The 27,668-nt window shown below is 38.2% G+C and overlaps 1 protein-coding gene across 1 annotated transcript; it reads right to left on the bottom strand.

Annotated features, from left to right (window-relative positions):
- Positions 1-15,354: 15,354 nt before the first annotated feature.
- Positions 15,355-23,454, bottom strand: LOC135714226 (protein croquemort-like). The gene is made up of 5 exons (XM_065237556.1): positions 23,335-23,454; positions 19,495-20,016; positions 15,993-16,822; positions 15,542-15,632; positions 15,355-15,466 (listed from the first exon to the last, which is right to left on the bottom strand). Exons 2-5 carry the CDS (start codon positions 19,924-19,926, stop codon positions 15,356-15,358), a joined length of 1,464 nt encoding a protein of 487 aa, XP_065093628.1. The 5' UTR covers positions 19,927-20,016; positions 23,335-23,454; the 3' UTR covers position 15,355.
- Positions 23,455-27,668: the final 4,214 nt, after the last annotated feature.

Here is a 27,668-nt window from a genome sequence, read left to right as displayed (position 1 = left end):
GCAAACCGCTTAAAATAAGTTGATTTTTACTAAAAATCTTTTGCAGGCTTAATGCTTGAAGCCTACTTGAACTATCCATTTCATTTTAGCCCAAAAAATTACTTTTCTCTAGTGCGAATATTTGAAAAATGTTAGAATAGCTCAAAATGAACATGTTGTAAAATTTCTGAATAAAAAATAAGGTCTATCAGTAGTTTCTTATAACTTATCGTTATTATTCCTTAAGTAGCTATATAAATGGTCATTGGTTTCTTATATGATAAGATGTTTTTTTTATAGTTTTCAATAAACATTAAAGTTTTTTCTTAACAAAATATTACTCAAGTCCATTCGGGGCAATATGAGTAATGATATTTCAAAAAAAAATCTACTCAAATTCTTAGATTTTACAATATTACTTTTACAAATATGACCCCACTTCCTCTACCTACATATCTTGGATTTTGGCAAAGGTGTTTCTTTCTAAATAATAAAATAGATTTTTACGTTAATAGTTGTGCATGTGTTTTACTATTTAATTTCTGACCTTTTTGTATGGGAACAGAGAATGCTACACTCAGCTCACCATTTTTTGCGATGATGGTATTTCCATACAAATTCTATCGGCTGTGTGTGTGTGTTTCAGTCGTTTACCAAACTGAAGAGGCTCCTACTCCAGTAGATTTCGTAAATTTCAAGCCTATCCGTTTCCATATTTGCCAAAAATGTTAGAAGCTTGGAAAGTATTTTAATCACCAAATAGTACGCGCTGAAGTATGTATGTATGCGTGTGTAAATGTATATTTCCTCCAAATTGATTGAGATTAGACAGTTTGCACTTCTAAGGTGCACGTTCCTTTAGCGTGACAACGACGTGATTTTACTTATCTTGTTTGGGTATGTTTATTGTTCGTTTTAGAATTAGGGACTTGCTCGTTAATTCCCGAAATGTAACACTTGATTTGCGCTGTACCTCAGCAGTTTCTCGGTTTGTTTCGAAAAGTAGGTAGGGTTAACTACCCCATTTCCGGCCTATTAAGCACAACCCGCACTTAGTCTTTCTTAATCTAGAGCAGTTTAGCACCAAACGGAATGTTATTATTTCTGATGGCTTCCAAATTTATTTACCTTTCCGTACGTACCGTAAGATTTGATAAAGAGAAACCAACCGTTGAGATATTGTCAAAAGTCTAACAACGCTTCTTGACGCTAAACCGGCCTATGGATTCTAAACTCGGCCTAACGCATTGAAACGCAATTGAAACGCTAATGAATTCACTTTGGCCTATCGGATGAAGATAAAGATTGATTCGGTCGGAGCGCTTGTTTTGTTTTTGGGAAAAATGGGTGCAAACATTCATATCACGCGTTCTCATTGACTTCGTTCGGTAGCTTATTAACTAAAGTATCGTACCAAACGCATAATAGACTTGTTAACACTGAAATCATGGATTTATTTGAAGTTTTCTGATCGATAGGCCCAAAATGGGCTATTAGGCCGAAGTAGTTCTCTACCCTAGCTTTATGTTTTTAAAAATAGGTTTAAATAATTTATTCAGTGGTGGTCTTTAAACTAGCACAATAGGCCGATTTTCATACAAACTAGCCAACTTTGGCATGTTGCAACTATGTTTTGTTATGATCAATTGAGCTGAAATTTTGAAACAGAACTACAAATATGCTGAATTTTGCGTGTACGTAATATCAAATTATTGGTAGCGCTTGCCGGAAATTGACGGGCTGGTTGAAAATGGCCAACTAATTTGCACATTTATAATTCGAAATTTCCGGGCGATTAATTCATATTTTTTTAGTAAGATTTACTGCTAATTAATTCGAAAGATTTCGATTCTTAACTTATAGAAGTGGACAATCTGCATCTTCTTCTTGACTTTTACGCCCTTAGTTATAAAATCAAAAAAATGATGAGAAAAAAATACTGAAGCATCAAACTGAGATGCTGAGGTGCTTTCTCCCACTTATCCAGCTCATCCATCAATTAATCTTCAAACACTGGATTCTCTTCGGTACCGGGACACATCGGACAAAGTTCTTTGGAGGCCCTAGATCTCACCGACCTGGATGTAGAGAGTGGGCCTTCCAACCTGCATAGCTTGCATAGCTACTATAAAAACTAATAATCACATTTCTAGCACAGGTGTCTCGTGACTAAAAGATTTATATATTCTACAAATTCCATGTTTAAAAAAATGCGGCAAATAAAGTGTTTTCTTTAAAGCGTAGGGTGAATGCAAGAAAATATAATATACACAAATAATTAGTGATGTTAAGAAATTAATTGATTTTCTATGTAGTTTCTAGACATAATGCAATATACTAATTTGCAATTTAATTACACCACGGAAGATAAATATTGAGTTGTATCGCCGCTGCATGATGAAGACAAAAAATTAAATGTACATATTATTAAGTCTAAGCAGTTTGTGCAGGGGCAGGGGAGGGGGGTTCCCACAATTAAAATTAATTATAAAACATAATGGTTTTAAAATGGTGTATGCTTAACAAAATTGAATATTTCCAACATGCAAATAAAAAAAAACATCCTGGAACACGTGAGCCATTATGTGACAACATGCAATGTGCATACATAGTTGAGATAATAATCTGTACCGACTGTGTTTATCACAAGCATAACACCTGATAAAACTTCGTGAAATACATAAACCAAGAACTGTCATAAGACCACAATTTAGCAAAAGTTAAGTGCACGAATGCTTATCAAAGCGGCATGTAAAAACAAACTGCTTGCAATTCTCGTACACGGTAACGGCAAAATACCCAATAATGAGTATAAAAGACTCGATATTGACTACAAAGTAAGTATTCTCGATGGAAACTGGGACTACCTATTAAATGAGTAAAAAAATCCATTTATGAGCATTTGTTACTCATAAATGAATACTTACTACTAATTTTTGTAGTTGTAATTACTCATAAATGGGTAAAATTTTACTCATTTAATGGGTAGTCCCAGTTTCCCTCGAAAATGCTTACTTTGAAGTTATTATTGGGTATTTTTCTATATATACTGCATAGGATTGACAACGCTGCCCATAGGTTTCCGTAAATGGGCGAACGTAAACCAAGCTGAACAATTCATTAGGACCTAAGTAACATTGATCAATTTTCCCCATCGACTTTCTCTTTCGTTAATAACTTGTGTACATAACCGCTTCTTGTCGTTTTTGCCGTATTAGAAGATAGATAATAGCTTCTTTCATCGATCTGTATGCTTAAAATAGCTGGGTATGTTTTAAGATGGCCGTGAGGATGCAAAGAGAAAGTTGACGGAGAAAATCTGTCAATGTTACTTACGAGCTAATGCATTGTTCAGCTTGAAATATGAAAACTATCTACCCTTCTTCTAATGTTTGGGGGCAGAATAACTCGGCGATTTACGATTATACCTTTAAGCGAATTGTAATATCAGAAATTTACGCGTTTCATTTTGATGGTTAATACCTATATAGGCTACCTTTAGGCGAAATTTAAGCAACGGCAACTAGGCTTTTTGCCTTGTTGGTTTATTCACAAGGCGAAAACGCTGTGTTTTCCTATCTTTTTTCGCAAATTGTAATGGTTTAGTAAACAATACTAATTAGCGGCACCAGTGTTGTAGTGGTAAGCGTGATTACCTCTCTCCCAAGCTGGCCTGGGTTCAATCCCAGTCGGTGCCGCCCCGTTAAAGCCTTTGGTCCCCGGTTCATGAGTTTTATGGGTCGATATGGGTGTAGGGTCCAGGTGTGCCCAGCCTACCTGGCGTCGGTAGCATTGAGGTAGCAAACGTGAAGTAAAAGTAAAAGGATTTGTTCGGCCTCTCTTCGTCAATGACGAATGATGTACGGAAATGATAGTTTTTGTACCGCGACAATTTATTTTTGGTTTTCGTCAAACGTCACTGACCGAACTGACCGTTACCAACTCTGATTCATGAGAACTCGGTTCGCTTAATATGTTTTTTTTCGGATTTCCCTTGGAACTCTCTTTAGAATTCATTTGAATATATCCTCAATAATCTGCAAATAATGTTTCAGAACTCATCCTCAGAACTTATTGTTATTTACTTAGAGTTTTCTTCGGAATTCCCTTGGATTGATTGCTTGATTAACATTTAGAGGCTGTCTATATACACGAATTTACCATGCCGGTAATACTTTTTTTTACCTTTTTAGTTGTTTCTATTAAACCGGGAAAACTATGTTGAAAAAACGGGAATTTAAATTCTTAAATCGAGTGGCCACCCTGAATGTGTACTACCAAGGTAAGAGTCGTGTTCAACAGTTTAGCTAAAAGCAGAAACAAGCTTTCTTTGACCCAGCTTGACAGTTTTCTAATAGCACTACAGTGTTACCTGTCACATAACGAATATACGTTGTATCCGGAATAACATGAACTCGTCTAATGTTGCATTGCAAATGCTATGTTAAATTAGACGATGTATATATTGTATCCGGGACCCGCGGGCACAGCGTGTATTCGTTATAAGTCAATTAATCATATTGTCGAGCAGTTTTGGGACGACCTTCTACCAGCGATTTTACGGAAATTAAACAATCAATTTCAGAATTTTCAAGCATTTTACAAATAAGACTCTATTTTCTCGAGGTTGTAGAAGAAAAAATATTAAAATATTGTTCCACGTTAAAGTTCGAGTAGTAGGAAACGTCATTTTAAACTGCTCGAATGATGTGATCCATTAACACAGTAGCATTTGCAATGCAAAATTAAACGAGTTTATGTTCCCCCGGATACAATGCATATTCGTTATGAGTCAGGTAACCTGTAACAGACATGATTGTAGTACCGTTGTAGTACGTCGATTGTGGACCTGAATTAACGGAGTAAAACGTCATGTCTGTCGAAGATATAAGGCAGTAGTTCGGCCTTAAATGTTGTGCATCGTCGTCAACTCTCGCTTTCACCGGTTTGTCATGTGGAGCATGTTGAGGAAATGTTTCGGCAAGCTTTGCTTCATCAGGACGATCGGCGATTTTAAGGAGAGTCAATTTTCAGTAAAATTTCCTGGTCTTGCACAGCTAAACTCATTATTCTGTTAGAAATGTTGCAGCTATTCGACTCTTTTGGGACTTATCGATCCAGTCCGTTCAGCGGCTCTATGGTGTTTTCAGAAATCTTCGAGTTCCAAGCAACGACTTGCTCTGTTTTAAAGAATCTTTTCCAAAGGGTATGGAACATGCATATATGTCGTATTCTAAGGATCGACCGCCACACGAACAAGCAATCTGCTCATTATGAATTGAATCATATTGTTGAACAGTATTGGGACGACTAACAATTTTAAGAAAACAAAGCAATAAATTCCAGAAGAAAAAAATTAAAGGGTTGTGTCCTAGACACGACCGCAGTATGACGTAGAACCACACGATTATCAGACTTGTGCTTTCTCCACTGCTCTCTCCATGCTTCTATATGACGTAGAACCACACAAAATTGATGTTTTTCATGCATTTTTGCCTATTATACTTTATCTTAAAATTTTCAAGTATTTCAATGTTGTGGTTTGTTAAAAATTTATTTCCCGGAAAAAAGTGATCGTCAAAGTTCATGTTGAGTGTTCACTCGGCTGTCGACAAAAGCAGGCCACTCTCGATGTGTGCTACGCGATCGTCTGTTTTCTCGGCAGCAACCGTTGTGTGGTCCTCCTCATTGTTCTTCATCAGCAGTTCTTTCGGTCGATGCGTCGTCGACTTTGGAAAGCAACCGTTTCGTGATGAGTGTGTGAGTGCGTCCATTGCTGCAATGGACGCGCTCTGACCCTCGTTGGCGTACAACAATTTGCCATACAATGAAACCACTGGAAGCGGCTCCAGTTCTGATGGAGGAGGCTTTTTGGATAGCGGAAGATAAAGTGTTTATTGTGTTGTACCTTTTGACTATAGTTTTAAGATGTATTGTATAGTGACCAAGAATCCTCGGCTCTGTAAAGTTAATTCGGTTGAGCCTTATCAAATAAATTAATAAACAAAAAAAAAAAAGTTCATGTCTTTTTCGGGTTAATGTTGAGGGGGGGGGTTGTTGAGGTAGGGGGGGGGGAGGTTTACAAACATTGCTTTTCCTCATTGTGTCGCATTCCTCATTTCACGCCGTGAATCACCTTTAGCCACTGATTCGGTCCTGCTTGCTGCAGGACCAAGTGCCACGCCGTCCGAGGCGACAATGAGCAAAAGCACGACAGCAGCGCTGTTTTATATCTTTTCAGGATCAAGCAGAACGATGTGCAACCGAACCTGATCGGATTTCCCGCCGTTTTTTTATGAATGGGCGGAGCAGAAAGTTTCTTTTGTACAGAATATGTAAAATAGGATGGACTTTGGATGTTAATATAATTGCATATATAGAGGTACCAGATACGTTTTACAGTCAGTTGTTGGTAATCCATTGAGTGTATGTCCCTGTTAAGCAATTGTTTTTTGAAAATGTTGGCTCTGCATGTAAAAACTTAAATTATTATACATAATTGTGGTTTGCTTAAAATTTATTTCCCGGAAAAAATGATCGTCAAAGTTGTGTCTTCCACTGGGCCAAGGAATCCGCCACCCGGCTTCCGCGGTGCCGAGGAATCCGCCATCACGCTCCGCGTCTGGGAATCACGTCTTACCTCTGCTGCAGCTGGAATACGAAAGAGGCCGAAGCTCGGTGTTGCACGATCGGGTCGATTGCCGGAGCGAGTGTCGGGCGCGATCTGATGGGTGCCATGACCGAGGTGTATGTATGAGGTGGGAACAATGGGCGAAGCGTGACAGGGGCAACGGCAGTGCTGCCGATATATATTAAGGCAACCACACAAAAGTCATTTAATAGGGAGGGGGAGAGGTTTTTTAAAGTCTCATTCCTCATTGTGGTGGACACGCCATGATCCACCTTTAGCCGCTGACTTAGTCCTGCTTTCTGCAAGACCTAGTGCCACGCCGTCCGAAGCGGTAATGAGCAGAGACAGGAGAGCAGCGCTGATTTATATCTTTTCATGTTCAAGCAGAATGATGTGCAACCAAGTGGTATTCGTTTATGATGACTGGGTTTGGGAAAAAGGCTTATTTCATGAAAACAGTGATAAAATTATCATTTGTACATTTTCAATAGTTTAATTACAGAAAAATTGTAAAAATATTTATTGTAATGTAACGTAATGTAATATCCAATCGATTGGCGTATTTGGATTTTAATTTCATCTATAAATGACAAAGTTACAAGCGTTCAAAACCTAACACTCCTTCACCACACATATTTTTTGATTTGCACTCGAGGGGGTGACACATCTAAATCTCAAGTTTAGATGCTCAACAAATCTCACACTAGCGAATCAATCTTTGAAAAATCTTCTTTCATTTGTCGCATCTACTTGCATCGCTCATCATCTTTTTGCAGGAAATCTTCAGAATCGTCATCAATCTTTTTTCTATCTACTCAGCGTGCGCGCAGCTAGTCACAGCAAAACACAATCTTTTTTGCATCATAGATAGAGTCGTCCCCCTAGTTTGCACCCCAGTATAGTCGACAAAGACGTAGTTCTACGTCAAAATATCAAAATATTGTTCCACGACAAAGTTCGAGTGGTACGAATGTCATTTTAAACTTCTCGAATTATGTGATCCATTCCGAGTCGCTGTTATCAACGGTTATTACTAGAAATACTCAGAGGGAGAGATGGGCGGAGATTCTAGACTAACATTTGAAAGGGGTGGAAGAACCAAAATGTAAACAAACCATATTTTGCCACATATAGAGAGAATAGTTCACAAACTACTCGATAAACACGAAAAAGTAGAAGAAAATATCACTTCAAATCATCAAAAACGTTTCTTCTTACATAGCGTATTTCCAACTTTCAACTCTATGATGAATCTGGTTGTTACGCCTTGCACCAGAACTACGAATTATATCGTTTTAATACGATTCTGTAGTATCTAGTCACGCCCGATTCATTTGAAATGCATCCGATTGATAGTTCACGTGTAAACAACGAACAAAAAGAAGACCAAAAAAATCTCCGGGCGTAATTCCACTCTCACAAAATTTTCGAACGAAGAACCAAGGCGGAACAACAAACAAAAAATCCCGAGGGTGTACTTCCACGGCGTATCACCAGTGTTGGCAGTTCAAAGGGTGGAAGATCTGGGGGGTAACAACATGTATGAAATTATCAGGGCGTATGATGTTTTCTTCTCAATTTCACGACAAAGAAAACTTTTTTTGAGTTTTTAGTGATGCATGATGATATATTACACTATTAACTATATGTCAAGCTTATAAAATCAACCAGAAAATGGAAAGTCGTGAAATAGGATTAATTTTTAGGTCAACAAAATTCAGACGCGATTTTCTCGATATGGTCATTTTGGAATTACGCCCTTTTCAAATGTTAGTCTAGAGATAATGCCAAATGAACTGTCAAAATCTGAGGCAATCGAACATTCCAATTAGAATTTTTCCGATGATTTCTTATTCTTACTAGAATAAATTTGAGAGTATTTCAATCTAACAGAAATTCAATCTCCTTTATGTTTTGTGTGCTTCTCAAATTCAACTAGTTTTTGGAACCGAAAACAATATTCTAACTCTATTGATTGATTGATCTTCGTTGGTTAATGCATGGCAACAAGAAATGTGCAAAATATTGCGATGCAATCAATTCAGTGTCAACATTTCAAAGGGGCGTAATTGCTTTTGTAAACAATGGCCTTATCCGTAGATTTCTTGCAAATAAAAGCCCACCCCTCCAAATTAGCAGTGCTAGCTGGTAGAGGAAACATTCATCTACCTGTTGGTGTCATTAACTTTCATGCGTGAGTATTTATTCGCAAGAAATCTACGGCCAAAGCCATTGTTTACAAAATCAATTACGCCCCTTTGAAATGTTGGCACTGAATTATTATTTTGCACGTAAATCGAATCAAAAATAAAAGTCATTTGAAATACTAGCTTCTAGCAAGGGTTGCAAGATAATTTAGGAACAAATCCCTGCTGCCGAATTGTATTTTGTTTTCTCCGCCTATCTCTCCCTCTGAGTATTTCTAGTTATTACTAACCACGCTTGGCATTGTGTACTGCTGTTATGGGAAGTTAGTTGGCAAACAGGATCCTTAAGACCATGAAGTTTAACCAATCAGCTTCCAGTCGGAATCGACGCTCGTTTTGCACTGGGTCAGCTCTACACCGTCGTTGTGGAAAATATTCGTAGCCAATCTAGTTGGCGTTGATGGCACCGTGGAAAAATTGTCTCTTCTAGAAAAGATTGACAGTTTCTTATGGGATTTTTCGATGGAGTGAAAGGATAGTACGAAGTCCGCCATGTTTCATGCACAGTTTGACGTTTGCTTATGGGTTTAACCATAGGAGTAAAGAGCTACAGAGTTGCCGTCAACGCCAATAGACCTTTTTGACGTTTAATCATCTTTCTCTATCTAGCACGCATGGATGAATGGACGGTTTGTTTTCCCACTAATCTGTTTCCCTCTTGCTCGCACTCGTGCGCTTTAAATGGTAAAGTAGTGTGCGCCGATTAAACGTCAAAAAGCTCTATAGTGAAAGTCCATAAAACCACCGAAGACCAATTGGTCGGTGTTATGTCAGACCGTTAAGACTAAGTTAACTTTTTTTTTTATTTCGAGAATATCGAATTTAAAGTTTCCTTACTAAATTTGAGTTGACTTCACTCATAATTGCCAAAAGTGCAGGAACTCAGCGTTGCCTCATGGTTTCTTGCGGAAAACCTCACAAATCTGCCGGAAAATGAGGAAATTGACGAAAATTTTATTCAGTCTAGGAATAGCATCAATAGACTGAGTGAATCTAATCTTTACTTTTCTCATATTAGGGAATTTTTCCCCGAAAAAACCTGGGAAAACATGAGGCAAATTTACTCATCGCTGAGTTGCTGCACTTTATGTGATTTATGAGTTAACTAAACTCAAATTTGGATCGTTCTCATTCGCCGTGCAGTAGCTTGTTTCAACCCGTTTAGCTGTTTTCTAGAGTCGGTGTATAATGAGTCACGCCAAGAGTGAAGCCAAGTCTACCTATCGAACTGTCAAACCAGCTACCTATCGTGCAAAGTAAACAAACATTACGATGCTATGAAAGATCCGCGAAAGGTATTGCAATAAAATATAAAATATAATCGAAGAAATGATAATAAACACGCAGTGAGCATTCAATTTTCATAGGATACGTTTGGTAATGATCAGTAATGAGAATTTCTACTATTTTTTTGTTAAGATAATTTGACAAAATCACTGATATAATGATTTACTACAACCGCGATAATTTTTCCTCGCTAGAAGTCATTTGAAGTTGATGTAAAAGTCCTCTGTTGCCAAGTTAAAAGAAAGGGAATCTTTCGTAAACCGTGATGTGAGTTCAACTGTTTTTCTCTTGGCGTGACTCATTATACACTGGTCCTTTGTTGTTTGTAACATTTGCCAAATCTGACAAACGTGAAATGTAGCTGAGGAAATTCTTGACCTAATACTACCATTTAATATTTTTTTTTTTAAATTTCGCTACTTAGTCCCCTTTGACATAACACCCACCAATTGAATAATTTGTTTGGGAAACTGTAAGAAAACGACCTTTTAGCAGTTTTTGTATTAGCTTAGATTAATGCAGCTCTCTTACAAATATCATAAAAGTTGAATGAGAGAGACCTCCTTAAATTAGGGTTCAACATATTAATTTGTTGAGCAACCACATACTCGGTTCGGTTTTTTGCTGTTTTCCAAAATTAGCATCGAATTGATTTATGTGATTCAAACAAAAACATATTAAATTGCTTCCAACACTTTTTTGGATGTTCTACACATCTATATTTTCTCTACTTATAAAGACATTAGTTTTCCCTTAAAATATATCTCAGAGTCATTTTGATAATAAGTGACGATTTCTTGCTGCGATTTTTAGAGAATACCGAATTCGGCATTTTGAAAAAAAAAAGTTCAAGATTCAAAATGACCGAATTTTAGCACCAATGTGAATGATTTCCCATAACCAACAACGTTTAATGCAAATCGGAGTCTGATCGATTAGACATTTGGTGTGGAACTGCTCAGTTCTACCTAGTTTTTAAATTTCAAACTTTTTTCAAGTCAGGGATCTTAGCAAGTTTTCGATGTTTCAGGACCTCGATTTATTCTTTTTGCAAAGTCAACAATTAAAAATAGGAATCTTAAGAATGTTTAAGCTTCCAAATCTTAATTTAGACAACAACGGAATTTGAAAAAAAAAAATAATTTCTTGCATTTTTTTTTCAAATCCCTAAGTAGGATCTGAAATGTTATTTGGTTCAATTATGAAAATTTGTGTTGAGTCAGGATATTTTTGTTTTATTTAAGCTCCGGAATCTTAAGATTTATTCTGTAAATTTTTGTTTGAGTGTGGGTTCTTGAACAATTTCTAGGTGTAGAATCTTGATTAGATCAGATTTGAAAATTTGACGTACAAATATCCAGGGTATAGGATTTTTTTCTGAGGTTTTGCAAATTTTTCTACATGCTGAATATTAAATTTATAGAATTCAATCTATGTTTTATTGAGTTTTCTAAAACACCAATTTTTTTTTGCCCGGAATCATGAAAAAAAAAATCAAGAATATAAAATTATTCAAGGTAGGTTCCATTTAAATTGAGACCTTTTTTTCTGTGTTCTTTTTCGCAATGCATGATTTTAATTCCAGTTTGAATTAGAGACCATGATTTATTAATCCAGCAACTTTAAGCTTTAAGTCCGAAATCTCGATACAAGCCACTGAGCATTTATGGAGATTGCTGTGCTGAAAGCTATGAAATAAGCATGACGTTATACTTTTTCTGGGCGGTCTGTAACTTTTTAAGATGATCCAAAACTGAGGGGAGATTTTCCAGCATGAAAAAGCGCTTTTAAAAGAGCCGCCGTGTTCTGCAAGTTGAAATCAAGGTTGCAAAGACTCATTTCAGTTAAAATAATGTTTTTCGGAATAATAAATCCAAAAGATGGTTGATGACATGTTTTACTTGTAACTTACAAGAAGAGGTTACAAAGTATGCGTTTGAAACATGATACCTGTAAATTTTGCTTTCCATGAGTCACAATCAGCGATTTGCTGATCGCTGAGTGAGTGTGTGAAAAATCGCTGATTGTGACTCTCATGAAGTGAAATAAACAGGTTAACACATTCTTTGCAACCTCTTCTTTTATCTTACCAATTCAAAATATGATCATAGCGGGGGAGAGTTAGCTCATCGATTCTTCCGGTTCGCCTCCTAGCATCGTGCTATAAGGTACCAGGCGATAACCAGGGTAGTTGATCGATAGCTCGATGACGTCATTTCGTTGGCGTCTGCAATGGGAAATTCTCATAGCAGGCGCTGACGATGGGACGTTGTCGAGTTGTTGAATAGCAACTATCGTGGTAACTCACCGATTACCTGTCGATCTGCCAAAGTTGGAAAGATGTCTGCATTGAATTGTCTCATATAATAATATTCCGCCCACTATATCACAAGAAATTGCGAGTAGCTGAGTGGAATGGAGATAAGTTAAGCATTGGGTACAGGACCAAGTCTCCCCTGGGTGGTGCCAAAAGATGAGCGCAATAGAATCATCAAGTTGCCATAAGGCACGGAATGAGACTATTGCATGGCTGGGTAGTCAAAGTCTTCCATTCGTTAGTCATTTCAGGTGGATTAGAACAGGTTTAGGTTTAGGGTGGGCGTTGGCCAGATTTGGATTTTTCAGATGTAATCCTGGATAGGACCCTGTCATTGAACGTCGCGTGAAAGTGGAACTTAATGAAGGCCCAAGTACTTTTTCGTAGTTTTTAGTTTTCGGATTTGAAAGATCGTCGGTTACAGTGGCCTGCTTACTGAGCAGAAAAACGCGGTCCCAGGTCCTTACATATCAAAGAGATTTATGGTAAAATCGCTTGTGTATCGTATATTTTGCGAAACTCGTTGTTGTCGTTGGTTCCGGGTTTGAATGGATACACAGATTTGAGCAACGGTATTATGTGATATGAGGGGCTCGGTGGCCTTAGAGCAACCGTTTTTGCTTACTGAGCAGATCATCATGAGTCTAATTTCAGGCCCATCCACATTCAAGATTCGTCAATCGTTTTATTTATTAATATGACTACATGGTAATAACAGCACCTCGGTGATTAAAAAGGTGCTCGTCTGCCTAGTGGCAAACGTTTTTGCTTACTGAGCAGAAGACCGTGGGTTTAATCCCAAGCTCCTTCGCGTTATATGATCGTTTAGACATCAATTCAGCTTATCGTTTACCAAAACAAACCCTGCTGCAAACCCAACCCTCTTATCCAACATCCCAGTGATTCCTCGTGGAAGTGCAGAGGTGTTCTCGGCTTCCATCAAAGCGAGTGTCATGTCAACACAATCCTTCCCATTCCTTTCTTGACCTGTGTTCGGGCGCGGCCGGTGCTGGTATTGCCTAATTTAAGATCACCAGTTTTTACACATTGAGGATGATTGCTAGTCCCAAGCATCGTCTATTGGTTCTCTGTGTACTTACAGCTGATCTGGCAGTAACAGAGTAGCAACCGTGGGCGGTCAATCAAGCTCAAGCTCAAGCTCCAATTCAAAATATGATCATAGCATCTAATTATTTCATAATTTAAAAAAAATGTTTTAGCTGAAATGAGTATCTGCAACCTTGGTTGAAATCAACCCGACAGCACGCGAGTAACTTTTTCGCAATTTTCGGTCACTTTTTTGGTAACCTTAAGTAACTTTTTTGAACTATTTGGCCACTAAAGTCACTACTTTTTAGGCACTATCCACTGCCAGCTTTGTATTTAGCTTAAACAAGAGTTAGTTAAGGTTATCATTCATCGTAGACAAATCTTCATCCCTACTCTGGTTCAGTATGGAAAGTAGCTTATCGGCAGGAGAATCAGGCCCCTATTATCATAGAGGTAACTCTAAGACCACTGGGTCCCGAAGAAAATCATTATTATTTTTGGCTCACTCAGTACCAGAACAACGGTCCCAAGCAGTCCCAAGCTATTTCACTCACCCCTGCATGTTCTGCATGAATCCACACACCCCTGATGTTATCTGTCAAACTTTCATAGCGAATCAAAACAAACATAGTGTAGTAATAGAATTTCAACTAGAATAGGATACGTTAATCGTTTGCTTGGGACCAATAGGCTACTAAAGTGGTGAGCCAATTTAAAATCGTTAGTTTCGTATTGATTGTTGGTGTTACTTTAATAGTGAAATACGTTCCACTATGATTTTCCTAAAGAACGTAAAAGTGTAATAAAAGTACCCGTTTCCGTCAAATCGTTTTGGTGTCTTCGAATCACTTATTGCTGCATCATAAGGAATAAGTGCACCTAAGTCATCAAGACGATTTGACGCGAAACTTTTATCACACTTTTTATTAAGTGAAAACACGTTTATTTGTCCAGTTTGGTGTGAAATGCGAAATATTTATTTTGTAATAAATAAATTGTCTTAGTTCCTCGACCCTATAAACGTGAAAGGCGGCGAAAGTTTTTCCTTAATACCATCGACAGACATACAAAGCCAAAAAGTTGAGCACGTTTCTTCGGGAGCTTCTGGTCTTAGAGTTACCTCTATGGTAGTACCATAGTGGTAACTATAAGACCAGAAGGTCCCGAAGAAACATGCTCAACTTTTTGGCTCAGCTCTGGTACTCTCTTCGGTCCCAAGCTAATCGTTGCACCCCTCGAAACATAGGAAAATCCACGAACCCCTCATCTTATCTGTCAAACTTTCATAGCGAATCAAAACAAACATTGTGTAGTACTAGAATTCTTACTAGAATAGGGTACGTTAAAAGATTTGCATGGGACCAATAGTGAGCCAATTTAAAATCGTTAGTTTCCACCGGTTGGTTGTACAACACGAGGGAGGCGACACATCTAAATCTTGATTCTAGATGCTCAAAAAATCTCACACTAGCGAATAAATCTTCGAAAAATCTTCTTTCATTTCTCGCATCTACATGCATCGCGCATCATTTTTTTTGCAGGAAATCTTCAAAATTGTGATAAATCTTCTTGCTATCTACTCAGCGTACGCGCAGCTAGCCACAGCAAAACACAATATTTTCTGCATCGTAGATAGAGTCGTCCCCGTCGTACAACAGCATACTTTGTATGCCTGTACAAGGTCTAACGCTTATCTACTTAGTTTTCTTTTGGATCGCCTGATCATGGCAAAGGGAAAGTGTAAGAATGGGAATATGAGTGTGTGGGTAAGTGAATGATACATCCGTTCGTGATACGTGGATGGGTGAAAAGTAAGTGAGGCGTACGGCAATAATAGGAGTATTTCCCCTACTATAAAACGAGAATTAAAAAAGCACGTGCTGTTTATTTCCAGACTTTCAGAGAAAAGTAAAGGGATATCGCAAAACATACTATTCCAACAACGCCGATGCCTATGGCAACGTAGATTCCAATGTTTGGTAGGCTGAGTAACAACTAAAAAAAAAAAAATGTTTCCAAATTATACAAATTACCATTTAGTAGTAAATTGTGCATGAATTTTTTTCTTACCTTCAAATCACTGGCAAGGTCCTCTGTGACTTCCGCCGTTTGTCGGAACCATAAGACTGGAAGCATCACCTCGGGTATACCTTTCAGTACGCTGTGAATACAAATCGTTAATAGCTTCACATAGACGAGTGCAGTGACGAATTTGAGTTCATACACTGATGAAAATTTGACAAGAGAGCGGGAAAATGTTTACTAAACATGAACTATTTAGTGTATATGTCATGTGTATAGTGTCATGAATAAAGAATAATGAGCTTTTAGTTTAGTTTAGTAGTTTAGTGCCCTGCTCTATTGTCAAATGTTTTTGAGCTCAAATTACTGGGTACACTTGTCTATGTACTTTTACTTTGTTAACATTGGCCCACTCTCCTGCAAAATTTTCATCAGTGCTTGAACTCAAATCCATCGGTGCACTCGTAGACTTACTATGTCATAAAATATTCAAACTCACGATAATCCGTATGACTGCACTTGAAGGTTGACCTGTAGTTGAGCCTTCACCTGAAGGGGGATACCGGTATGAGGCTCCAAGGCAAACACAAACTCGTGCTCCTTTTTGCTCGGATTCATGCCCTCCACGGCATTCAGATACGATTCATCAGACAAATAGAAGTGTGGATAAGAAACGGTCGCCGGAGCTCCCATTTTACAACGTGAAACATCTAAGGTTCCCGGCTTCAACATTGGGCACTTTTCTTCGGGAGCAGTGCATTGACACTTGGTTTCGGCGTATTTATTCCCATTGTCAAATACATGGTCATTTCCTGTCCACTTGAAGCCATCCACTCCAAGTAGACTGAATTCACCGTCAAACTCCAAACTCATAGCGCTGCAAATGTCAGATGAGAAAACCGTAACATTCGGTTGTCTACCTTCCTGAAACGGAGGCCACAATTCACCAGTAGATCCATAAACTTTTCCACATTCATCTCTGTAGAAATCCGTCTGGTTAACACCATTCCACAGCTTCATGACACCCATGTTCTCTAAGCCATCGACCCCTGTTCCGATTGTGAAGTTTCCATCATACGTCTTGCTCTCGTTTCGACCGTAGAACCATCCAAATTTGTCGTATGGGGGCAAATCGAACATGTCTTGCAATTCCGGAACCTCGTCTATAATTTCCAACAGTGATGAGAGGAAGTAATCGTCATATCCGTCGAATAGTATCTCTTTCACTCGAACATTATAGAATGGATTTTCGACGATCTGTGGATTCATACTGATCAAAGCATCCAGAAACCGCAGTAGAGGATTATCAACCAAAGTGAACCCAACGGTCTAGAAGAAAAACAATGGAAATAAGTGTATTAGGTTATGTTCAATCTACATGGGCTAATACAGTGCGATGCATTTGTTTAGCCGCACTTCAAAAATATAGCCGTACGCTTTTTTTTTCAGTGTAAAACATCTCATTACGTATGCACGTGGTAGTGAGATGCTCAACCATCTTTAAAAACTCTTTGCGACAGCTTCTACCATTGTCAGTAGGAAGTAGATTTAATTTTGACATGTTTTCTGCTTTCGGCGCGTTGCAAACGTTTAGACGCAGTAGATGTTTGCTTCATATCTCGCAAAAGTTTGTACTACATCTACATTGAAGTAAGTCTCCTCTTTGTTATTTTTGCAGTAGGTACATGTCATTGATTTTTTAATTTTTTCAGGCATGGGATGGATAAAACGATTTGACGATATCGAAAAGGACCAAATCCGGGTTCTGGCAGATTCTGGTCGATCTAATCGTGGGATTGCTCGGAAGATCAACAGATCAGAAAAGGTTGATCGGACTTATCTAAAAAATCCGAAGGAATATGGATTCACCGTAGGTACCTAGGGGAATCCGAAATTGACAGCCAGACAAAAAGGACAAATTTGGTCAATTGAATTGCCGCCAGATTATTACCAAACTCGATCTTCCAGTGCACAAAAGTACTGTTAGTTGCGTAATCAATGCGTCTTCACACATAAAATGGACAAAACGGAAACTTACATCCCAGCATAAAGTCAATCGATTGAAATTTGCACAGAACCGCATGCAGTGGACTAACGAATGGAACCACGTAAGTTTTTCTGATGAGAAAAAGTTTAAATTGAATGGTCCTGATTGCAATAGCCATTATTGGCACGATTTAAGGGATAAAGAGGCCATTCGATCCAAGAGAAATTTTGCAGGAGAAACGGTGCATTTTTCTACGATGCTAAGCTTCCTATTTACTGGATATCCATGAGAATGAACTCAACCACTAACGATTTGGCTATTTTCAGCATGATAATGCCTCAATCCATGTATCACGCTAACCAAAGGCATGCTTTTAGACAAATAAAATCACCGTTTTTGAATGGTCAGCTTGTTGTCTGAATTGTAAACCTATCGAGAACCTTTTGGGAATAATGATATCACAGGTTTACGCAAATGAACGCAGTTCAACCACAAACGAAGTGACAGACGGAGCGGCTCGAAAACTTTGGTGACTAACCTGCTATTGCAATTTGTACCACATGGCAACACCACTACTACTGGATTGTACCACATGGCAACACTACTATTAGATTGAACTAGCATTTTCACCAAATGTACTAGAATGTTTTGGTTCTATCTCATTCACTCTACTCAAAACTGAAATGCATACAAAAATTACAAAATGATACGCACTCTTTGCACACTGTCAAAGAATCATTGTACACAAAATAAACTTTGTTCAAATCAAAACAAAAAAACTAACCCATCTGGTGGATGATGGCACAAGCTTCCAAGAAAATTCTATTACAGTGAACCACATTATTTTAATGGATTTCTTCGCCAGTTAGTCGTCTGTAACTTCGTTTGTGGTTCAACCATAGAGGTAACTCTAAGACCAGAAGGTCCCGAAGAAACGAGCTCAACTTTTTGGCTCAGCTCTGGTACTTTCTTCGGTCCCAAGCTAATCGATAATCACAGATAAAATGAGGAGTTAGTGGATTTTCCTATGTTTCGAGGGGTGGAAACATAGGAAAATCCACTAACCCCTCATTTTATCTGTGAAACTTTCATAGCTAATCAAAACAAACATAGTTTAGTACTGGAATTTATACTAGAATGGGATCCGTTAATCGATTTTTTTTTGGGACCAATAGGCTAGTCAAGTAGTGAGCCAATTTAAAATCGTTAGTTTCGAATTGATTGTTAGTTCAACACCGCGAAGGACCTCAAAGCGTGCATAAGGGAATGCTGGGAGCAAATCGACGCACAAACAATCCAGAATCTTGTTACCTCAATGCCCAAGTCAATCTTCGAAATCATTGAGAACAAATGAGGAGCTACCAAGTACTAAACAAGTTCATGAAAAAAATGAATTTCTTTTACTTTTTCAACAGTGCTGTTAAACGAATGCAATCCCTTGTTTATTTACTTTTGTTATGATTCGAACTTTTTAAGAAGAACTATTTTTGAAGAAACTATGTTACGTGTTTGAGCTTGTAGAGAGAAATAAAATAAGGAAAAGCCGAAGCGATTTGGATTTAAATTCAAAGAGAAATATAGCAATATGTTGGTGCGACTAAACGAATGCATCGCACTGTATAATGAATTTTAATTTGCAAAAGCTTTAGATCCGAGTTTAATAATACCTATAGTCGATCAAATTAAATAAATTCATCAAAAGAATAAATTTAAAAAAAAATGTTTTTTTTTTAGGTTTAGTTACTTCAAGATTGTGTACGCTCTGATATCGTAACATTTTTTTAGTATCAGAATTAAGATTTCAAGTCCGAGATCTCAAATGTTTTTCAAAGTTCAAGTGAAATTTAAACATGCTTCAGCTTGAAAACACTTCACATACTTAGCTCAGGGCAAGTTCAGGGCAAACAACCTTATCAAAAGCAGGGACATCAATAGTGATCAATTTTACGTGGAATTAATTAAAGTGGAAATACTTGAGTATGTTGATGAGGGGATCTTAACACTATGTTCTTACCAGCAAAATAGGATTGATGGTCACAACCTTATCATTCTCCAAATCTCCATTAGACAGTTGTGGCTCATAGTGCCAGATGCGCTTCTGGTAGAAGGTAAGCGTGTAATCGTCGTTCCATTCTAGCCCAACACGTTCTTTTTCCTCTCGGAACGTGTACGGTCCCAGCTGCTCGAGCCGAGGTTTATAGTCTTCGCTAAGATAATCCTCCGTATTGGTCCAGTTCCACAGGTACAGCTCCAGATAGCTATCGATCGGTGGATCGATCCAAGTATCGTAAATCTGCGTTCCAGGTTGCAACACGAATTGCTTTTCTATCTCACCCGGGACGACCAATGACCAAGCGACACCGAGTGCAATCGCTATCACACAAATCAGGACTGAAATTCCTAATGACCATCGCCGCTTGGCTCTGTTCGAACATTTGCTACACATTGTCACCGTATGAATAGTATCACCACAATCCACTTAAGATATGCTTGTTGATAGACGTTTCCCGTCTGTGCGAACTACACCTTTCCAATCCTGCAATCAATAACTGTAGATATAGTATGGAAAATTTTGATTGAATTTAATTGAATGATAAGAATTTTTATTTCAATTTGAGTTCATTCAGATTATTCATTCGATGCCCCTCCACCTTGCATAAGAAACTTTTTTTTTCATCTAGCATATATAGGGTAAAATTACTTTCTCCACGGGCATATATTCTAGGGTGGTTCAAAAGATCGATTTTCCTCCATCCTTTATTTAACGTCGGTTTCTGTTTCGCAATCGAGCACCAATCACCGAAGTGCACCGATTGCTATCAATTGAGAGCTCCAGATTTTACTACCATCACGTACTTTCTTGATTTTACTTCAGCAAACAAAACATCTAGGGAGCTGTTCATTAACTACGTAGACAGTTTTTTGGGATTCTCGAACCCCCCCCCCCCCCTTCTCCTGCGTAGACATTTGTCCATATTCAATTTTTTTAAATTTGTATGGGCCAATCCCCACAACCTGTCTACGTACTTCATGCAGCCCCAAAAAGATCAACAGAGCACACCTGGTACTGGTACCAATATTGAATTTTAGCCAGTAACAACGGCTGGGTGTATCCTACACTCAATAATAAGTGAAATCAAAACAGCTTAAAAAGTATGAAAATTGCCGCTTCACCTTATTGAGCCCGAGCCATAATTACTTCGGCAATAGTCATGCATGATTAAATTCGAAATAATCACTTGTTATAAAAATTCATCCTTGCAGTATTAAATTTTATTCTTTTAGATATTAATATTAAAATTCAATCAAACATTAATAAAATAGAATCAGTGGCGTCGGTGGTGTAGCGGTAAGCGTGATTACCTCTCACCCCAGCAGGCCTGGGTTCAATCCCAGTCGGCGCCGCCGGGATGTTCTGAGGCATAACATCTCTAATCACGCCTTCCTTCGGAAGGGAAGTAAAGCCGTTTGTCCCCGGTTCATGAATTGATGGGTCGATAGGTAGGGTCCAGGTGTGGGAGCTGCCTCCCTGGCGTCGGTAGCATTGGTGCTCAGCACGGAAAACACGATCGACGGAAAACAAATCAAGAAAAAAAATAGAATCAAAAATGATTCAAATGTATTCAAACAAGATAACATTCAATTTAATAAGCCATGATTATTTTTTTTTTCTATAGTCACTTTAACACTCTTGGGTCATTCGTGACTTGTCCGGGGGTGAGATTTGAACTCGTGACTTTGGCGTGAGAGGTATGGATGTTAACCACTACGCCGGGGTCGCCCACAGCCATGATTAAACTGGGTTTAATATCAGATGATTATTTATATATTTGTATATTTATGTTATTTATATATATCTGACGGAGATGAAGTAGCCTACGGCCAAAAATTTTCTAAATAAGAATTATTCATTCATTCATTATTTATTATTCATGTGACCCTTGTGTCACTTTTTGTCGAGTAAGTGAACTAAAATCCATCCGTGCACTCATCTATATGAGAATCACGTAACTCTGGGTTTAGACTAGGCAAGTCCTTTGATCAACTCAGTTGAATTCAATTGGCTTGAAAAGTTGAACCTGGTTCAACTTTTTCAATTCAAGTGAGTTGATCAAGTCAGTTGAATGGCATGGTTTACACGTTCAATTCGCGTTCAAGTCAGTTGAATTCAACTGACTTGATCAATTGACTTGTCCTGTCTAAACTCAGTTTTACGTAAAAAGTATTGTAGCATTGACGTGAAGATTCTTTTGAGTGTAGACGACTGGTACCTTCTCCCCCACCGATGGCCTCTCGGAAACTAGAAATAAAACCGGAGCCACTTGGCCCATCTGTTCCAATTTTCAGTAGAGCATAATTTCACACATTTTTCTACTCACTGTGGAAATTTCAGCCAACTTCATGGTAAACAAGAAAAAAGTTATACCCATGCAAACATTGCTATTCTTATGCCTGTTGGTAAAAACAAAACCACACAAGCGCGATAGGTCCTTACCAAAAGTAAGGGTGTTCATTTGAAATGCTAATAACTTTTCGGGGTTAACTCGGAGTGACATCCGGTCTTCAGCAAAGTTGTTCCCAAAACTCCAAAAGTTCTATATTTTGTACTTGAGGAAAATCAGATTGACCTTGTTTGAAACACTTGTTCAGCCTTAGTTCTGTTAACCCCATTTAACGATAGTAAATAAAATTTGTCGATTTACTTGATTGCTTACTGATACCGGTCATTTGAATTGGTACCGATTTTTTTTTTAAACCCAGTAAAATATACTAACTCCTATAAAATAAGGATTCCGTAGGATTCCGCTATCCTTTGGTACAGTTTGTTAACGATATTGAGCTTTTATTCACGAGAAATCGGCTATTGACTTGTTTGTTTACAAAAGTAATTAAACCCAAACCTCAAATCCTTCCGGACATGTGAAAAGTTTAGCGCAGCATTTTCAACGCTGTCAGGATCGATGATGCTCTGCCAGTATACGCTAGACAGCACCGCAACCGTAACTACCAAGGAAGGGTGAAGATGAACTTGAACTTGCTTTACTAGTGGAGAGACGGTGGCCTGAGCGCTTCTAAAACAGAGGTCTAAGCTTCGGTTGTTTTCGTTGACTCGAGAAGGCTGATCGATCGTTCATGAAATACAAAGTGTTCGGAGTTTTATGGCTATCTTGGAGTATTAAAGTCTTTAGAATCCCATTCTGTTTTTGGGTTTCAGGCAATAATGCAATGTGAAGGTTTTTTGTGTGTTTTGAAGCCATTTTGAATTTGTTAAGGTCACATTGGCTACACAAGATCAATATTGGTGGGTAGCGAGTCAATGGAATGTCTCAATGTGGGTCTCAATCAACAAAAGTGTTACATTTTTCGCTGATCGCTGATCTAAGCTTTATCATTTTGTTAACAATTGGGCACGAAAGAAGTTAAACAATTCACCATTATCACATGATATTTTTGGAACATGGATATCATATTTGCCCACAGTCACCATTTTAGGCCGATGAATGGATGTAAATTCGTCCTATCGAAATAAAATTGTTGGGGACCTCAAAACAGATCAAAAAAGCAGTGGGGTGCAAGGGGTTGTGATTCTCCATACAAACCCTAATGTACACGCAATTGTCGTTGTTTCATTTCTAAATGCATCATGCTTCACTACGCGCGATTCACAGATTGAAGAACACGAAGTTAGACCTGTAAATGCAAACTGGACTGGGCTGAGGTTAAAGTCTAATGATTTTTCGTAACCAATGAGTAATCAAATTTCTTCATTCCATCACTGTATTCTTGTACAACATCCAGTCCTAACCTTACCTTTCGCATCGACCCACTGCAAGAAAGTATACCTGCAACTTACGTGACGTATTGGAACCGATACACCGCACTATTGTCGTCAAGCGAAACTCTAATACAGATTCACAGTTTACAAAGTATGACGGCTCGAACTATGAGCGCTTTTGCTCCAACGCTGAACACTGATCAGAATTAGCTGGTTACTTCGCAGCGTACTCTTGTAACACTACTAATAAAAAGCTAGATTCGGCTGTTTGCTTCACCAAAAGGCAAATATTTGAGAGCATTCAATGAAATCCATGAGTAGCGTTAATACTTAATCTTATAAATCGCTATTATGCACAAGATAAGACTTGTATTAGTCGTCAATCATTCGAACAATGCTGTGTAATCGTATAGTACTCATCAGATATCCACAGTCGGTGAATGGAGGTATGTAGGTACGTAGGGGAAAGTGGGGCAGTGGCCACCTGCTTAAAATAAGTTGATTTTTACTAAAAATCTGTTGTAGGCTTAATGTTTGAAGCCTACTTGAACTATCCATTTAATTTTAGACTAAAGAATTACTTTTCTCTAGTGCGTATATTTGAAAAATGTTAGACTAGCTCAAAATGTACATTCGGGGCAATTTTCAACATTTTCTATTTAAATTCTTCAATTATACATTATTCCTTTTATAAATATAACCCCTTTTTCCCCTACCGACTTATCTTGGATTTTGGCAAAGGTGTTTCTTTCCAAATAATAAAATAGCTTTTTATGTCAATAGTTTTGCACGTGTTTTACTATTTAATTTCTGACCTTTTTGTATGGGAACAGAGAATGCTACACTCATCTCACCATTTTTTGCGATGATGGTATTTTCATACAAATTCTATCGGCTGTGTGTGTGTGTGTGTGTTTCAGTCGTTTACCAAACTGTAGACGTTCCGATTCCAGTAGATTTCGGAAAATCCGAACGTGTTTGCTTCCAGATTTGTCAACAATGTTAGAAGCTTGGGAAGTATTTTAATCGCTAAATAGTACGCGCTGATGTGTGTATGGATGTGTGTGTAAATGTATATTTCCTCAGGATTGATTGAGATTTGACAGTTTGCACTTCTAAGGTGCACGTTCCTTTAGCGTGACAACGACGTGATTTTACTTATCTTGATTGGGTATGTTTATTGTTCGTTTTAGAACTAGAGACTTGCTCGTTCATTCCAGAAATGTAACACTTGATTTGCACTGTACCTCAGCAGTTTCTCGGTTTTGTTTCAGAAAGTGGGTAGCTTTAGGTTTTTTAAAAATAGGTTTAAATAGTTTATACATCTTTATAAAAATAAGTATCTCTGTTGTGTGTTTTCCATCGTGCACATTAAACAACCATCTCTAGCGATACCGTTCTAAACTCTCTGCATCCAACAAATAGAAAATAAACGGCACAGTACGTCTGGAAATATATCGCTACAAGTGAACTTTTCAACATTTTCGTGGAAGCAAGGCAGATATTTTGATCATTATTTGGTTAGTGGAGAAGTAAAATTTGCACATAATATCTTTGAAACCTCATTTTATTTGACAAGTAGGAGAAATGGAATACAACTTACCTCTTTGGTCGAATGTGATATAATTCGAAAGATTTCGATTCATAACTTCATAACTCATAGAAGTGAACAGACTTGCTTCCACTCATTTGCTATAAAAAATGATTTTCGGAATATCGGAATCATTAGATGTTATAATAATATTTTGTACTTGTTAGATACAAGAAGAGGTTGAAAGGCAAGTGTGTGACACATAAGACCTGCCAAATTCGCTTTCAGATAGTCACAATCAGCGATTTTACGACTGGCGAGCGCTCACTCAGAGTGAACGCTCACGAATCATAAAACCGCTGATTGTGACACTCTGAAAGCGATATTGACAAGTTTCATGTGTCAAACACATACTTTACAACCTCTTCTTTTAACTTACAAGCACAAAACATCATAATAACATTTAATAATTTTAGAATTCCGAAAAAAAATATAGCAAGTGAGTGTAAGCAACCCTGGAAGTGAACAATCTGCATCTTCTTCTTGGCTTTGACGCCCTTACGGACAATCTTATTGTCATAAAATCAAAAATTTGATTAGAAAAAAAAACTAAAGCATCAAACTGCACTAATCCAGGTCATCCATCAATTAGTCTTCAAACACTGGATTCTCTTTTCACATCGGGCAAAGTACGTTGGAAGCCCTAGATCTCACCGACATGGATGTAGAGAGTGGGTCTTCCAACCTGCTCCAGAAGGCAAGTACCACGTAAACGTAAATTGCCTCTTCATGGTGTCTGTTTTGTAGGAATATTATGCATATTGTAAGACCATTGTTTCAGTATTTCTTCTTACCATAGGCCATTGCTCGAACTTTTCTTCGTACACGTTTTGCACCAGTCCTGTTCCCACTTGTTTGGCTGCCAAATTCCATTTCCGCTTGAAATCCTTCAGGTCAATTGCTGTTCCACCCGTTTTTCTTCAGTATGTGCTTCACAATTGACCAGACACAATTGTGCAATCCTTTTTAGTTACCTATCTTTTTTATTACATGTTCGAATTCCGGTGGTATTGTTAGGCCTATTCTGCGCGGCGTGTGAGTTGAGGTGACAGTGAAGTGATGGTGAGGTGACAATTGTCACCTCGGGTGAGGTGAGTCTCCATGCAAATCAAATGGAGAGTCACCTCACCCGAGGTGACAATTGTCACTTCACTAGTGATAGTGAGTCACCTCACCTCACACGCCGCGCAGAATAGGTCTATGTATGCAGCTATTCACCTTCCATCTCGGTTCCATGATTCAACAACGGATCTGGTCCAGTTAGCACTGTGAAAGTAGCGGATCTCTTGCATAGCTGCTATAGAAACTAATAAATCACATTTCAAGCAGAGGTGTCTCGTGACTAAAAGTTATACATGTTCTACAAGTTCCATGTTTAGAAAAAAGGCGGTAAATAAAGTCAAATAAATAAAGTGCTTTTTCTAAAGCGTAGGGTGAATGCAAGAAAATATAATTAACATAAATAATTTGTGATGATGTAGTTTCGAGACATACTGCAATATACTAAAATTTAATTACACCACGGAAGATAAATATTGAGTTGTATCGCCGCTGCATGATGAAAACTAAAATTAAATGTACATATTTTTAAGTCTTAGCACGTTGTGCAGTGGGAGGGGGGGGGGGGGGGTTCCCACAATTAAAATAAATTATAAAAAATAATGGTTATAAAATGGTGTATGCTTAACAAAATTGAATATTTCCAACAGACATTAAATACAAAAAAAAAAACAAACTTTATACAACGGTGGACCTATGGTCTACGGATGTATTTGGCTAATGTCATTTAAGTTTCGAATCCGTTCCCGACCCTAGTCTTTTTGCGCAAGCGTTCTCTGATACACAACAATTGTCTATTATCGACGATATGTGCTTGTACCGCAACCAGTCAGCATCAGTCGATGTGAACAGGACTGTATGGACTGTATAGGACTGAATAGAAATGAAAGCTTTTGGCAACGCTGCCCATAGGTTTCTGTAAATGGGCGAACGTAAATCAAGCTGAACATTTCATTAGGACCTAAGTAACATTGCTCGATTCTCCACATCGACTTTCTCTTTCGTTAATAACTTATGTACAGAACCGCTTCTTGTCGTTTTTATCGTATTAGAAGGTAGATAATTGCTTTTTTCATCGATTTGTGTGCTGAAAATAGCTGGTTATGTTTTAAGATGGCCGTGAGGATGCAAAGAGAAAGTTGACGGAGATAATCTGTCAATGTTACTTAGGACCTAATGCATTGTTCAGCTTGAAATAAGAAAACGATCTATACCTCTCTTCTTTCTGTTGGCTGCAGAATAGCTCGCCGATGAATGAGTATACCTTTAGGCGAATTGTAATATCAGAAATTTATGTGTTTTTTTTTTGGATGGTTAGTAAAGCTATAAAGACTACCTTTAGGCGAATTACAACATCGGAAATTTAAGCAACGGCAACTAAGTTTTTCGAGCGGCGCCGGTGGTGTAGTGGTAAGCGTGATCACCTCTCACCCCAGCAGGCCTGGGTTCAATCCCAGTCCGCGCCGCAGGGTTGTTCTGAGGCATAACATCTTTGATCACGCCTTCCTTCGGAAGGAAAGTAAAGCCGTTGGTCCCCCCGGTCTATGAGTCGATTGGTAGGGTAGGGTCCAGGTGTGGGAGCGCCTCCCTGGCGTCGGTAGCATTGGTGCTCAGCACGGGAAACAAGATCGACGGACAACAAAGCAAGGAAAAAAATAAGTTTTTTGGCTTATTGGTTTATTCACTTAGGCGAACACGCTGTGTTTTCCTATCTTTCATTAATTTTAATGGTTTAGTAAACCAATAAAAAAAATTGCATACA

The sequence above is a fragment of the Ochlerotatus camptorhynchus genome, unplaced genomic scaffold, assembly GCF_037179485.1.
Source record: "Ochlerotatus camptorhynchus isolate MF236.1 unplaced genomic scaffold, CSIRO-AGI_Acam_v1.1 ptg000043l, whole genome shotgun sequence".
Taxonomy (NCBI): Eukaryota; Metazoa; Arthropoda; class Insecta; order Diptera; family Culicidae; genus Ochlerotatus; species Ochlerotatus camptorhynchus.
Note: the sequence above shows the minus strand (reverse complement) of the source record. Positions and strands in the feature narration are given on the sequence as shown.

Coding starts and splice junctions, on each gene's coding strand:
- LOC135714226 (XM_065237556.1), bottom strand. CDS start 19,926: ATGTGTAGCAAATGTTCGAACAGAGCCAAGCGGCGATGGTCATTAGGA. Junction 16,823..19,494: donor CCATCAATCCTATTTTGCTG/GTAAGAACATAG, acceptor TTTTTCTTCTAG/ACCGTTGGGTTCACTTTGGT. Junction 15,633..15,992: donor GTGCAGTCATACGGATTATC/GTGAGTTTGAAT, acceptor TTGTATTCACAG/CGTACTGAAAGGTATACCCG.